The sequence below is a fragment of the Ranitomeya variabilis genome, chromosome 6 (assembly GCF_051348905.1).
Source record: "Ranitomeya variabilis isolate aRanVar5 chromosome 6, aRanVar5.hap1, whole genome shotgun sequence".
Taxonomy (NCBI): domain Eukaryota; kingdom Metazoa; phylum Chordata; class Amphibia; order Anura; family Dendrobatidae; genus Ranitomeya; species Ranitomeya variabilis.
The window spans coordinates 96,247,578-96,263,560 of record NC_135237.1 but is presented as its reverse complement, the minus strand read 5'-3'; the positions used below and the strand labels follow the sequence as shown (position 1 = coordinate 96,263,560).

The 15,983-nt window shown below is 45.6% G+C and overlaps 1 protein-coding gene across 1 annotated transcript in view; it reads right to left on the bottom strand.

The window, feature by feature from the left end:
* The window catches only part of TAX1BP1 (Tax1 binding protein 1), a 152,097-nt gene extending 137,658 nt beyond the window's left edge, over positions 1–14,439 (bottom strand). The window contains exons 1-2 of the mRNA XM_077268822.1: positions 14,240–14,439; positions 3,410–3,593 (exon numbers count right to left, since the gene is read on the bottom strand). Coding sequence (XP_077124937.1) covers positions 3,410–3,586 — 177 coding nt within the window. The 5' untranslated portion in view covers positions 3,587–3,593; positions 14,240–14,439. The remainder of the gene's footprint in view (positions 1–3,409; positions 3,594–14,239) is intronic.
* Between the last annotated feature and the right edge of the window lie 1,544 nt (positions 14,440–15,983).

Genomic DNA, 15,983 nt, shown 5'->3' with positions numbered 1-15,983 from the left:
CAGCGGATGCAGTTTTTCAACGCATCCGCTGCCCCATTGTAATGTCCGGGGAGGAGGGGGCGGAGTTTCGGCCACGCATGCGCGGTCGAAAATGGCGGACATGACGCACAAAAAAATGTTACATGTAACTTTTTTTTTTTTGCCGACGGGCCGCCAAAACACGGCGCATCCGTAGCACGACGGATGCAACGTGTGGCCATACGTCGCAATGTGTCGCTAATTCAATTCTATGGAGAAAAAAACGCATCCTGCGGGCAACTTTGCAGAATGCGTTTTATCTCCAAAACGACGCATTGCGACGGTCGTCACACAGCGCTAGTGTGAAAGTAGCCTAACCCTAGCCCTAACCCTAGTTCTAACAATAACCTTAACCCTAGTTCTAACAATAACCCTAGCCCTAACCCTAATTCTAACAATAACCCTAACCCTAGTTCTAACAATAACCCTAACCCTAGTTCTAACCCTAACCCTAGTGGAAAAATAAAAGTAGATATTTGTTCTTTATTTTGTTATTGTCCCTACCTATGGGGGTGATAAAGGGGGGGGGGTTTATTATTTTTTTTTTCATTTTGATCGCTGATAGAACCTATCACAGCGATCAAAATGTACAAGACAACGAATCTGCCGGCCAGCAGATTCGGCGGGCGCACTGCGCATGTGCCCGCCATTTTGGAAGATGGCGGCGCCCATGGAGCAGACGGATGGACACCGGGAGGGACATCGGAGGTCGGTAAGTATGAGGGGGGGGGGGGGGGGGGTTTGGGAGATCGGACTGCGGGGGGAGCGGAGGACAGCAAATGCCAGGACGGAGGACCGTGGGGACGAGATTGGTGTTGGGGGGCAGATCGCGATCTCCAGCCATGGCTGATGCTATTGCAGCATCGGCCATGGCTGGATTGTAATATTTCACCAATTTTCATTGGTGAAATATTACTATCGCTCTGATTGAAAGTGAAACGTCACTTTCAACAGCCAATCAGAGCGATCGTAGCAACAGGGGGGGCAAAGCCACCCCCCCTGGGCTCAAGTACCACTCCCCCTGTCCCTGCATGTCAGGTGAAATTACAGTTAACCCTTTCACCTGGCCTGCAGGAGCGCGATCCGACCATGACGCATATGCTGCGTCACAGGTCGGATTGGCACAGGTTTTCATGACGCATACGCTGAGTCAACGGTTGGGAAGGGGTTAAGATTGATTTCAGTGATCCATTGAGACCTGAGACAATACCATCCACGAGTTTATTTGAAAAACAAAACAAGTACCAAATCTTTATGACACAAATCCAATTTGCATAATAATTTGGAACACAGTGTATATATACACATATACATACGTACTCATAACACCTAGAAAGTTTTTTTATTTTATTTATTTTTTTATATTTTTTTATTTCTAAAATGTCCTTATGAATAGATACCGTACTTCAAATCCAATCGCACTAAATGAAATAATCAAAGGTGCATAAAATCATGAGGCTTGGTTGAACCATTAAAAAGGCATATAGTTCCAAGTCAAGATTTAAACCATTTGGGGCTAGACTATTAAGTAAAAATATCCACGCTGATTCTGCCCGCGACATCTGATTGATATAATTCCCTCCACGACAATTCCTGCGAACAACTTCGATACCACAAAAAGACAAACCCTTGAGGGATTGGTTGTGGGACTCTTTGAAATGCCTAGATCGCGGATGGCATAAAAAAACCTTTATTATTCTTCAGATGTTTGCCTATTCTTTTCTAATTTTTTCTCCAACAGGTGATTGGTCTTCTGCTGTTGTTGATTTCGTTGTACAAGGTCTTTTTTGTTGCCTGGTCCTGTCACAAGCCATTTGTAACGCATTGCACCGCCATTAGCTTTGAGATTTATGGCAGTACACACGTTTGTCTGCACGGCTTATATAGATTTCTTCTGTGTGAATAATGCGATTTTTTTATTTTCACGGCTCAACGTTATAAAATTCTGTGAAGCACCTGAAGATTCATGGCGCTCAACACACATGTAGATAAGATCCCTAAGGAGGCTAGTTTTCCAAAATGGTGTCACTTGTGGGGACTTTCAACTGTTTAAGCACATCAGGTGTTCTCCAAACGTGACATGGAATACCAGCCCCCAGCTGTCCGCTTTAGCTTGGCTAGTTGTTAAAAAATGGGGGGACCTCACGCCGTTTTTTTTGTTTATAAATATCTTTAAAAAAAAAAAAAACATGGGGACCCCTCTATTTTTTTTTTTTTATAACCAACCTTGCTAAAGATGAAAGCTGAAGATTGCAGCCTGCAGCGGAGTCTTGCCTGGCTGGTTATTCAAAAACACAGGGGAACTCACGCAGTTTTTTTTAAATTATTTATTTAGAGCACAGGTGCTGGCTGATGAATACTCCCATCAGCCGCCATCTACTGTCGTTATTAGCGGCAGGAGGTGTAGGGTGATGGGAGTAGTAGTCCCATCAGCCGACACCAGTGACCGAAGACTAACTTTATCTACGATCACAGCTGCGGGCTCACGCTGTCATTTGACAGCATGGGAACCACGGCTGTCTGACCGGGGGTAATGATTTTACCTCCCATCAGAGCAGCGCGAGAAACACCCAGTATTCGGGAACCTGAGTAGTAACACGGACTTCCTAGTGAACTCTAACTTTACTGTTCGGATTCGCCCATCTCTACTCCCTACCTATAAAGCTACACTGTACTAACTACTATTGTTTTTGTTTAAAAAAATAAATAAATAAAATGGGACGTCACTTATACTGCGACATCCACAAATCAGTCACAGCAGCCAACACAGAACAGGAGACAGATGGCAGAAGAACAGGTCGCAGGAGGATCGCACTGGCCACCAATGATCTTTCTTTCTCTCGAGTAACAGAGGAGATATACAACCACTCTGCATGCCAACTCTGAGGTAAAGATGGCGTGCAGAGTGGTGATCGCAATTTTAGATTAACCCTTTTGGTGCTGATTGGCTGAACAATAGTTACTGACCAAACAGCGCCAAAGGGTGTAATCAGGAGAGGTGACGTCGCGATCACCGCATCCATTTTGGCTGCTGTGATTGGTGCTGTCACCTTTTTTTCTCTCTAAACTTTATTGTGACATGGCTGTGATTGGCTGATCAATTCTGACCAGCCAATCACAGCGATCGCCGACATGGGGGGGGGGGGGGGGCAAACAGACAACCAGGGCGACGTGCAGGGATGGCCATCTTAACACTGCCACCACGTGATGCAGCACAGTGACCGGAAATTGCGGCGGCACTTTGCGGGAATGCAGCCCCCGCAGCGCTGTATATATAGGGCGCATGTCATGAAGGGGCAACATTTTTTTTTACTATTACATTCTGTGAATCAGTACTGATTTTATAAGGAGGTGGATATTTTACAGCCCACAAGAAATCACACAGACCTACCTTAAATATTCCAACCCAGTCTTTGGGATGGGGATGGATATACTGAGTCAGGGTGTAGTGACACTCCAGAGGAGCGCTAGGAAGGTAACTCTTTGCCACATTCTGGAAGATCACGTGTGCGAAGTTAGACGTCTGCAGGGTGCTATTTGGAGACAGGAGGTCTTGTGGAGTGGACATTGTTAACCTGTAATTGGAGAACAAAGAATTATATATACGCAGAGGTAAACACTTGTAAGGGTGTGCGCCTCTAAACAAATCTGCCATGTTACAATGACGTGCGGTTAGTACTGACATAGGAAGCGCTCGTCTTCTGCATATATTCAAGCAGAACAGAATTATTTGTCAGCATGTAAACATCTACATTTACATAAGGTGGTATAGGGAGGTAGAGCGGTGATTATGGCCAGAGCTTTCATGCCCATCGGACCCCTGCCTTATGCACTATTGATGACCTATCCTAAAAAGGTAGGTGTTGGTATTACATGCCCGGAGAACTTATTTAACCTTGGATATGCAATTCCTGATTTTAGTTAAAGGGGTTGTCCAGGACTATATATTTTTTTTTTACTAAGGGAATAAGAACTAACAGGCAAATGCCGATCTCTTCCGGCACATAGCGGTCACAGATTGCTTCTGTAGGCGAATCAGCGAGTTGCGCTGACTACACGTCGACAGTGCAGCAGCATCACATCTGCTCTGTTGATGGGGTGTGACTGCCTGCGTCATGCTGATTGACAGTCTGCTCCCTACTGCCTAATTACAGGGAGCCGGCTGTCAATCAGCATGACACCGGCTGTCACACCCCATCAATAGTGCACCAGGAAGAAAAAGAGGCGCTTTGTTGACATGGAGCAGTTGAAGCTCCAGCAAGAGCTGTAAGTGACTGTCTTGAGACGGCGCCGGGTACAGCAGGCAGTTAGTTACCTCTGTTACCAACTAACTGCCTTTTAGGCTCATAGCAAAAAAAACTATATAATAGCCCTGGACAACTGCGTTGTGGAAGATTCAGCTGGAGAAATTCACCTTTTCTGCTCTCCCTGAACGGTTTTAAGTCATATGATGTCTGCAAGAGAAGCTTCTTGAACCTAAAATGGAAAGAGTTTCCTAGCATTTGCCATCTTATCTCATATGCGCAGAGCAATTCATTCATCTAGCAATTCTGCTACAATAAAAAACTTGCATCAACAATCATCATATACAGATCTCACAGGCCCTAATCTACAAAACAATTCCTAATGTGCAGCAGGGCAATAATTAGGGGCTTAGTATAAAAGCAGGTTACTAGAGAAGGCCATACTCTCCCATCCCCATCGACAAGGTCTTCCCAGTAATCACATTTTTACACTTTTTCCCCCACTGGAGTCTTAGGAGCCCCATACCTAAAAAGCTAGCTGTCGGACAAACAACGGTTCAGCCGATCTTTTGGGCGACAGCCAACCCTCCAGACTCCCTCATGCACAGGAGCTCTTGCTCTACCCTGCGAGAGAGCCGATACCAGACTCTAGAGGTGGTTTATCTTGACAAGGCATGACGGATCATTACCTTCTCCAACATCCTCGGTGGACAGTGCTCTGCGTTCCAGTAAGTTAGTTGCACCACTAATGTCGTCGTACTCGATTACAAAGTACTTGACTGTGCACCTCCTGCTCTTCAGAGCAATTCTTGAGATCCTCCTTTGCCCCCTTGATCAACAAGGTGTTTACGTGCACAGGACATCCTTCTGCTCTACGTTTTACCTTGATCACCTCAATCTCTGTATACGTGACACCACTGCACCAGAATACCCCACGAGGTTTGCAGAGCTCTGAAACACTGTGCCCAGCTAGTCTAGCATCGATTGCTAGATTTTCCCATTCTCGAATAAATTCACATCAAAATGGATTCACAAACGTGACTTGCTTGATTTTCTGCAGTGCTCCGGGGGTTACAATTGTCATACAAAGAAGCTCCAATTGTGAAACGGCGGGCGCCTCTAATAAAGTGGACATTTTGCGTACGTCGGACTTTCAAAGTCGGGAACCTTTTGGTTTGTGAGGAGGATGCAATAAAAACTACACTACTTCCTCTGGTTGATCTGTTAAGTTTACATCTTGGCTGACAATTCATGATTTAAAAGAGGTTGTCTCAAAATTGTGAGTTATCCCCCATTCACAGTATAGAAAGCATCTCACTGCTGGTTCCCACACTGGTCCTGAGGGGGTGAATGGATCGGAGATCAAATCTGCTCCCGTCTCATAAATTACCCTACACATTGGCAAATTTTAACATATACTTCTGCGGTTTTTCTGCGGATGTGCCCGACTCAATGCAAGTCAATGGGTGCAGAAACGCTGCAGATCCACACAAAGAATTGACATGCTGCGGAAAAAACAACGCTGCGTTTCCTTGTGGTTTTTTCCGCAGCATGTGCACAGCGGACTTGGTTTTCCTTAGGTTTACATGGTACTGTAAACCGCATGGAAAACTGCTGCAGATCCGCAGCGTCAAAAACGCCACGGATCCGCAGTAAAATCCACAAAGTGTGCACATGGCCTGAAGGTGCTGACCAGATGGTACCTGACCCCTGCCAGAGTGGCCAAAGTAGTTCCTCGCTACTCCCCCAATTGCTTCAGATGCTGCAATTCTATCAGAGATATGTACCACGTATGGTGGTTATGCCCCATAGTTCGTTAACTCCCGATCAGCGAATACTTTCTAATTCTCACGGTCATCAATATCAATCTTAAAAAGAATTCATTGGAAGTCATATTGAATATGCAAATCCCTAGTATCTCCAAGTATTATAGACTCATCTCGCTTTTATTTTTAGCAGCTAAAACAAACTATAGCTTTGGTCTGGGAGAAACTAAGTCTTGCCTTTTTGGAAGTCAAAAGACGCCTTTCACAGTACACAATTAATGAAAAATGTACAACCTTAGGCTACTTTCACACATCAGGTTTTTGCCGTCAGGCCCAATCTGGCGAATTTTGAAAAAAATGGATCCGGCAAAATATGGCACCAGATCCGTTTTGTTCATCAGACTTGAATTAGCGCTGGATGGCCTCACGTTTCATTCGTCAAAAATTAGTCGGTCCGGCGGCCGGAGAGAATGCACAGAGGAACGTTTTTTGTGTCCGTCTAAAAAACAGCCAGCGACGGATCCAGCGCTATGCGGCTTTTGCTATAATGGAAGCCTATGGTGCAGGATTCGTCAAATGAGTGAATCCGGCGACAGATTCTGTTTTTTTTACATTGAGCATGCCCCGAAGCTGCATCTCTCTCCTCTTCCCTCCCCAGACCACCTAGTGCCTGGATATCAGCTACTCGGATCCAGCAAAAAAAAAACAGATCCGTCGCATCAGTTTTTCACAATATGCAACTAATCCGTTTTTTTTTTTTTAAAAAAAGTGGCCGGATTCAGCCTGACTGCAAAAGCCTGATGTGTGAAAGTAGCCCGAGGATATGTGCACACGTTGCGGATTTTGCTGCGGATCCACAGCAGATTGCCCACTTTTTCAGCAGTTTTCCATGCGTTGCACAGTACCATGTAAACGTATGGAAAACAAAATCTGCAGTGCACATGCTGCAGTAAAAACTGCGCGGAAATGCAGCGTTGTATTTTCCGCAGCATGTCAATTCTTTGTGCGGATTCCGCAGCAGTTTACACCTGCTCCTCAATAGGAATCCGCAGGTGTAAAACCATAGGGGAATCCGCACAAAATCCGCAGTAATTCCGCAGGTAATCCGCAGTGCGTTTCACTTGCGGATTTAGCAAAAATGATGCGGAAAAATCCGCACAACAATCCGCAACGTGTGTGCATAGCCTTACTCACGGACAAGTCCATAAGTTTGGTAGTTTAGCTTCCCTTGGCAGAATACCATCACCACACCCATTCGCCATGCCTCCATTCTATCTAAACCGCTCGGCTGTCCCCGACTCTCCATGTGAAACCTAGTAATTGTAAACCTAACACACATCCCCACTTGGGCTCCCCTCCATTGCCCTCCTTCTGCCATGTACCTTCCTTAAATCAAAGGTTTTGTATGAAAATATTGACTCGTATTATAAATGTAATATGTTAAAATTCCTAATAAAAAAATTATTGTTTAAATCTGCTCCCATTCCTCTAACCATAATATACACAACTGCTTGAAAAGGTGGAATACAGAGCTCAGCTCCCTCCGGCAGCCACACAGACCTGCCCCCCAGCGATCAGTAAAGGCAGAATAGATTGCAAAGCCTGGTCCGAGCTTCTAGTGACAGAATGCACATCCAATATTTTACATAAAACACTTTAAAAAGAACCTGTCATGTCCTTTGTATCATGTGAAGTGTCCCCAGCGCATTGTTAGTGATGCAGTGGACATCATTGACACGTTTTTCCCATTAAAAAAAACAAAAAAAACACTTTATCTAGGTATATCTTACCTGCGTAAGAACAGGTTCCACTGATGCATGTCATTCAAAAAATAGTAGGAACAGCCCCCCAAGGAAGCCCAACGCGAAACGCGCGTCGGGGCTGCTGGACACACACTGGCATATACCTAATGGGTAAGATTAGCATGTCTCTATTACTTTACCCCATTCTGGCCATGGATATATTATGGGCCATATAGCGAATTATCTATCTGGAGGCTTTAACACTATATACTCTTGCACTTTTAGGCCGGCCTCACACTAGCGAGTTTTACGGACGTATGAGCGCATAAACTACATCCGTAAAATTCGCATTACACACGGCCCAATGAATCTCTATGGCCCAGCTCCTATCTGCTGTATATTACGCATCCGTAATATACGGTCTTGTACGGCCGTAGAAAATCGCAGCATGCTGCGTTTGTCACCGTATTGCGCAAACAAATCGCCAATGAAAGTCTATGGGGGCGAGAAAAATACGGATTACACACGGACCAGCAGTGTGACTTGCGAGAAATACGCAGCGGTGTTAGTGAAAAGCCGGTAATTCAATTGCCGGCTTTTCATTTCTCCTTCCCAAACCCGACATGATATGAGACATGGTTTACATACAGTAAACCATCTCCTATCCCCTTTTTTTTTGCATATTCCACACTACTGTTAGTAGTGTGTATGTGCAAAATTTGGGTGCTGTGGCTGCTAAAATAAAGGGTTAAATGGCGGAAAAAATTGGCGTGGGCTCCCGCGCAATTTTCTCCGCCAGAGTGGTAAAGCCAGTGACTGAGGGCAGATATTAATAGCCAGGAGAGGGTCCATGGTTATTGCCCCCCCCCCCCCCCCGGCTACAAACATCTGCCCCCAGCCACCCCAGAAAAGGCACATCTGGAAGATGCGCCTATTCTGGCACTTGGCCACTCTCTTCCCACTCCCGTGTAGTGGTGGGATATGGGGTAATGAAGGGTTAATGCCACCTTGCTATTGTAAGGTGACATTAAGCCAGATTAATAATGGAGAGGCGTCAATTATTACACCTATCCATTATTAATCCAATTGTATGAAAGGGTTAAAAAACACACACACACACACACATTATTAAAAATTATTTTAATGAAATAAACACACAGGTTGTTTTAATATTTTATTGCTCTCTCAATCCACCTGAAGACCCTCGCTTGGCAAAATAATAAACCAACAATATACATGCCTTCTGATGAACTGTCATGTCCCACGAAGTAAATCCATCTGAAGGGGTTAAATCAATTTACAGGCAGGAGCTGTGCTAAAGCACTCGCTCGTACCTGTAAACCCCGGGTGCTGAAAGGAAAGCTGGGTGATCTGTACTTACATTGAGTCGCGGTGAGGCGCCCTCTGCTGGATGTTCTCATGAACTGCAGCCTTGGAAAAGTTCCCACGCTCGAGTTCATGAGAGTTCATCCTGCAGAGGGCGCCTCACCGTGACTCAATGTAAGTACAGATCACCCAGCTTTCCTTTCAGCACCCGGGGTTTACAGGTACGAGCGAGTGCTTTAGCACAGCTCCTGCCTGTAAATTGATTTAACCCCTTCTGATGGATTTACTTCGTGGGACGTGACAGTTCATCAGAAGGTATGTATATTGTTGGTTTATTATTTTGCCAAGCGAGGGTCTTCAGGTGGTTTGAGAGAGCAATAAAACATTAAAACAACCTGTGTGTTTATTTCATTAAAATAATTTTTAATAATGTGTGTGTTTTTTAACCCTTTCATACAATTGGATTAATAATGTATAGGTGTCATAATTTACGCCTCTCCATTATTAATCTGGCTTAATGTCACCTTACAATAGCAAGGTGGCATTAACCCTTCATTACCCCATATCCCACCGCTACACGGGAGTGGGAAGAGAGTGGCCAAGTGCCAGAATAGGCGCATCTTCCAGATGTGCCTTTTCTGGGGTGGCTGGGGGCAGATGTTTGTAGCCAGGGGGGCCAATAACCATGGACCCTCTCTCCTGGCTATTAATATCTGCCCTCAGTCACTGGCTTTACCACTCTGGCGGAGAAAATTGCGCGGGAGCCCACGCCAATTTTTTCTGCCATTTAACCCTTTATTTTAGCAGCTACAGCACCCAAATTTTGCACATACACACTACTAACATTAGTAGTGTGGAATATGCAAAAAAAAAAAAAGGGGATATGAGATGGTTTACTGTATGTAAACCATGTCTCATATCCTGTCGGGTTTGTGAAGGAGAAATGAAAAGCCGGCAATTGAATTACCGGCTTTTCACATATATCGCGCTGAATTAAATATAAATACAGAATATATATATGTGTCTCAATTATATATATATATATATATATATATATATATATATATATATATATATATATATATATATATATATATATATATATATATATATTTTTTTTTTTTAACGAACATTTGAGCGCATAAATCCATCAGATGTCGGTTTTGCAAGCCTGCGAGAAAATATCGCAGTACGGATGCCATACGGATTACATACGGAGGATGACATGCGCAAAATACGCTGACACACCCTGCCTACGGATGACATACGGATCACTATTTTTGGAACATTTCTGCGTATTACGGCCGTAAAAAAACGGACCGTATTTTTATACGCTGAGTGTGAGGCCGGCCTTACTATGCACTTTTTTTGAGGATTGTAACAGTATATACATTTTTAAGTGACTTGCTCATTGAACCCGTGTTGCAAGTAGAGTGCTATGTCCTCTGTACATTAACTCTGTCTGGACCTTGTTATGTAAGTCTGTATGTGATCTAATAGTTATGTGAATAAAACTTGTTACTCTTTTTAAGTAATTGTTTTGGGACTTTTTACTCCAAGATTTGTTGTAGGATTTATAGCTTACCTGCGTGTTTAGTTATAGGGGTGGGCTTAATTGCATTCAGTCAGGCTCGTCCCCGCCCACACAATTTTAATTGTTCCCAAGGTTGCGTCAACGCCACTGTATATCCTGCACTTGTGCAGTGTTTATTGTTTTACAGCGCTTTCGCAGTGTTTTTGGGTGAGCCGCGCTTGTGCATTGTCCATCAGCGATCCGTGCATGCGCTGTGATGAGGACTGCCCACGTGTGCGCACTGAAGCTGCAAAACAATACATACTTAGCGGGATATACAGTCACATTGGCACAACCCCGGGTACAAGCCTGACAGAATGCAGTGAAGCACACCCCTATGACTAAACGAGCATGTAAGATAAGTAACGTGCCTTTTTAGAAAGATTACAGCGGCGATTTTAATGTGGAAAAACATATTAGTGATGCACATTACATCACTAACAATGCACTGGGGATATTTTACATGCTACAAAAGGAAATGACAGGTTCCCTTTAATGACAGCAACTAACAATGAGAAAGGAAAAAAAACAAAAAACAAGCAACTAATCCCAAAGAATCCAAACTCTCCAGTGAGTGAAAAATGTAACCCCTTAGTGACTGGGCCAAATTTTTCAAATCGGACCAATATCACTATGTGGTAATAACACTGGAAAGTTTCAACATATCCCAGTGAGTTTAAGATCGTTTTTTGTGACACTTGACAAATTTAAAAATAAAACTTTTGTTTTTAAACTTGACTGTTTATTAGTGCTGAGCGAACGTGATCAGATAAGGTGTTATCCGAGAATGAATGAGTGACTTTGGTGTGTTAAATAAATACATTGGAGTCCCCGTGTCTGTCGAACAGCAGTGACACATGCAGGCGCTGGAACATGTTCTTCGAGCATGCAGAAGTCACTGGTTAGCACATGACCATGGTTGAATAACACCTTATCGGAGCACGTTTGCTAATCGCTAATGATTATCCCTTTAATCCAGTCACACCACATAAAATAGTTAATAAATAACATTGCTCTACATCACAACTATTTACAAAATATCTTTGTATGTTGAGGGAATGTTAAAAAGTTTAAAATTGTAGCAGCAATTTTTCAAGAAAATGTACAAAACTTTGTTTTAGAGACTCATTCAGTTCAGAAGTGACTTTAGGGAACCTATATAGTAGAAAACCCTCAAAAGTGAGACCAATTTAAAAAAACAGCACCCCCTTAACATACTCAAAACTGCTGTCAAGTAGTTTGTAAGGCTATGTGCACACGATGTGGAAAACGCTGCGGATCCGCAGCTTGTCCGCAGCAGTTTCCCATGAGTTTACATTACAATGTAAACTTATGGGAAACCAAACACGCTGGGCACATGCTGTGGAAAAAAACAAGCGGAAACGCAGCGGTTTACATTCCGCAGCATGTCAATTCTTTCTGCGGATTCCGCAGCGGTTTTCAACATGCACCAATAGGAAAGTGCAGTTGAAAACCCGCAGAGGAATCCGCAGAAGAAACCGCAGAAGAAACCGCGATAAAATCCGCAGTGAAAACCGCAGTGGATTTGCACTGCAGATTTTCCAAATCCGCAGCAGAATCCGCAACGTGTGCACATACCCTTATACTGTGTGGGGGCTGCATTATTTCTGCGAATTCTGCAGCGGTTTTACACCTGCTCCTATAGAAAACCGCAGTTGTAAAACCGCAGTGAAATCCACAGAAAAACCGCGGTAAATCCGCAGCAAAAACACAGCGTTTTTGCCCTGCAGATTTATCAAATCCGCTGCGAGAAAATCCGCAGTGGATCATTCTATGTGTGCACATAGCCTTAACCTTTCAGGAATTAATAAAAAAGTGGCACGACAAGACAGAAAATGTGTGGGGGGTTTTTACCACCTAAATGTTGTTAACTTCTGAACAGGACACCATTGCTGGCAGACTAAGGCTGATATTTGGGAATGAATTGCCAAGGTAAAACATCAGGACCACAATCATTAATAATAATTTTTATTTATATAGCGCCAACATATTCCGCAGCACTTTACAATTAAGCGGGGACATATACAGACAAATTCAATACAAGTTAAGACAATGTAAACAGTGACATTAGGAGTGAGGTCACTGCTCGCGAGCTTACAATCTACAAGGAAATGGGGGGACACAATAGGTGAAAAGTGCTTATTTCAGGTCTGGCAATAATAAATAGGGATTTTCATAAAAAGCTGCATGATCCGGTCATCAGCCCGTGTGTTTAAGTGCAATAGTCAAGTATCAAGTGCAGTTAATCGTGTGCATGGAGGGTGTGGAGACAGATGAGTAGTAAGGTGCAGATTTAGAATAATATTTGGAAGGAGGGAACAGGGCAAAGTTGGTTTACGGAGTAGTTGATGTGGTAGGCTTGTTTGAAGAGATGGGTTTTTAAAGCGCGCTTGAATAGGTATCTCAAATTGTCAATACGGGTGAAGAGGGAGACCCCACACTCTGGTGACCCTCTACGTGCCATAGTCACTATTGCTAAGGGGTTAAAAAGCCATCGTCGGTACCAATGCCAATCGCGGCTGATGCAGCAGGTGGTCAGCCATAGTGGACAGCCGACACCTACTACATTTTCACCCAACAGGCGACGCTACTGTCTGATATGTGTGGTCAGTAAAAAGACTGAAGCTACATAAAGTAGTGAGCACACAAGTTACTTCATCTATGGAAGGTACAAAACAGAGTGATCATCTGTGCTCCGCTATCCAGTGTAACATACCGCACTCATCGGGGCTGCGGGTGATGGCGGTGACTGTACGCCATCCATCAGACATATGACAAGACATGAACATGTCAGAGGCCACCGCCGCCATCTGCACAGGGCCTGAGCCAAGAGGCGCATAGAAGAGCACAGATGGACCAAGGGAGCAGCCACACTAGGGGGCGCTAGAAAGGGACAGCACCAGGGTTAATTATAGCGTGACAATTTAAAAGCTTAACGGTCATTTCTGACATCCTGGGTGTGGATAGGAATACTGCTCACCAGAATTCCCTAATGACACCATCACTTTCACAATCAGCAGCTCCTCAGCTGCAGCCTCAGCCTGCCTAGTAAGATAAGAAGACAGAACTGAAGCGTCCTCCCTCCTCCCCAGCAATCAGATGACTGGAAACAAGGAGGCCGGAGACATGGCTCCCTGCAAGACCTGCAGCCGCATCACTATGGAAACAGCTAGCAGTACAGATAGCAGACGTGTGCTGTAAGTGCACTGCTCCTTTAAGGAAAGCATGCAGTGGCCTTGTCAGCAGACCTCCTCACCGCGAGGGGGCGGCGCATGACGTCACGGGGCACCTGACAGCAGGCCCTTCACCTTCACGCACGCCTGCAGTGGGCGCCCCGCCCCTTCACACATGTCGGTCGGAGCGACGCAGTGATAACCACGCCCCCCGAACTGTCCTAACTACGCCAGAGAGGCCTGGACGAGCGGTGACCTCTGTGTAACGGACAGGGACGTCGGAACATCTACCGCGCAACCACACAGGCCGCCACCCGCCCCTAATCCCAGATAACACTGCGCTAAAGAGCTATTAAACCCGAGGAGCGGGTCATACCTATACAGAGATGCCGGTGGATGACTTGCTGGTCTTCAGTGCGGACCCCGGAGAGGAGAACGGAAGACACGCCAGCGGGTGTGCGAGAGACAGCAGAGCCCCGGCGTTTCCGCGTGTCAGCTTCTCTGCTTGTTTTCGTTCTCGCTCTCGTCAGACTACGTCACTTCCGGTTCCCATGATGTGTCAGCTGACTGGAATTCCTGGGACAGAGGCGGCTGTGATCAGCTGACGTCACCAGGGGGAGGAGCCCGGCGCTCACTGCCATGGAAACTGGGAAACAAACCTGCACTCACCTATTGTTTCCCCCCTGCAGCGTCAGTGATGCCTGAGCGCTGCCCCTCTGTGAGCTCCTCCGCCAATATGTGATAAATGCTGCCCCTCTGTGAGCTCCTCTGCCAATATGTGATAAATGCTGCCCCTCTGTGAGCTCCTCTGCCAATATGTGATAAATGCTGCCCCTCTGTGAGCACCTCTGCCCATATGTGATAAATGCTGCCCCTCTGTGAGCACCTCTGCCCATATGTGATAAATGCTGCCCCTCTGTGAGCACCACTGCCCATATGTGATAAATGCTGCCCCTCTGTGAGCACCACTGCCAATATGTGATAAATGCTGCCCCTCTGTGAGCGCCTCTGCCCATATGTGATAAGTGCTGCCCTCTGTGAGCACCTCTGCCAATATGTGATAAGGGCTGCCCCTCTGTGAGCTCCTCTGCCAATATGTGATAAGGGCTGCCCCTCTGTGAGCACCACTGCCAATATGTGATAAGGGCTGCCCCTCTGTGAGCACCACTGCCAATATGTGATAAGGGCTGCCCCTCTGTGAGCACCACTGCCAATATGTGATAAGGGCTGCCCCTCTGTGAGCTCCTCCGCCAATATGTGATAAATGCTGCCCCTCTGTGAGCACCACTGCCCATATGTGATAAATGCTGCCCCTCTGTGAGCACCTCTGCCAATATGTGATAAATGCTGCCCCTCTGTGAGCCCCTCTGTACATATGTCATAAGTGCTGCCACTCTGTGAGCACCACTGCCAATATGTGATAAGGGCTGCCCCTCTGTGAGCACCACTGCCAATATGTGATAAGGGCTGCCCCTCTGTGAGCTCCTCCGCCAATATGTGATAAATGCTGCCCCTCTGTGAGCACCACTGCCCATATGTGATAAATGCTGCCCCTCTGTGAGCACCTCTGCCAATATGTGATAAATGCTGCCCCTCTGTGAGCCCCTCTGTACATATGTCATAAGTGCTGCCACTCTGTGAGCACCACTGCCAATATGTGATAAGGGCTGCCCCTCTGTGAGCTCCTCTGCCAATATGTGATAAATGCTGCCCCTCTGTGAGCACCTCTGCCAATATGTGATAAGTGCTGCCCCTCTGTGAGCACCACTGCCAATATGTGATAAGGGCTGCCCCTCTGTGAGCACCTCTGCCAATATGTGATAAATGCTGCCCCTCTGTGAGCTCCTCCGCCAATATGTGATAAATGCTGCCCCTCTGTGAGCACCACTGCCCATATGTGATAAATGCTGCCCCTCTGTGAGCACCTCTGCCAATATGTGATAAATGCTGCCCCTCTGTGAGCCCCTCTGTACATATGTCATAAGTGCTGCCACTCTGTGAGCACCACTGCCAATATGTGATAAGGGCTGCCCCTCTGTGAGCACCACTGCCAATATGTGATAAGGGCTGCCCCTCTGTGAGCACCACTGCCCATATGTGATAAATGCTGCCCCTCTGTG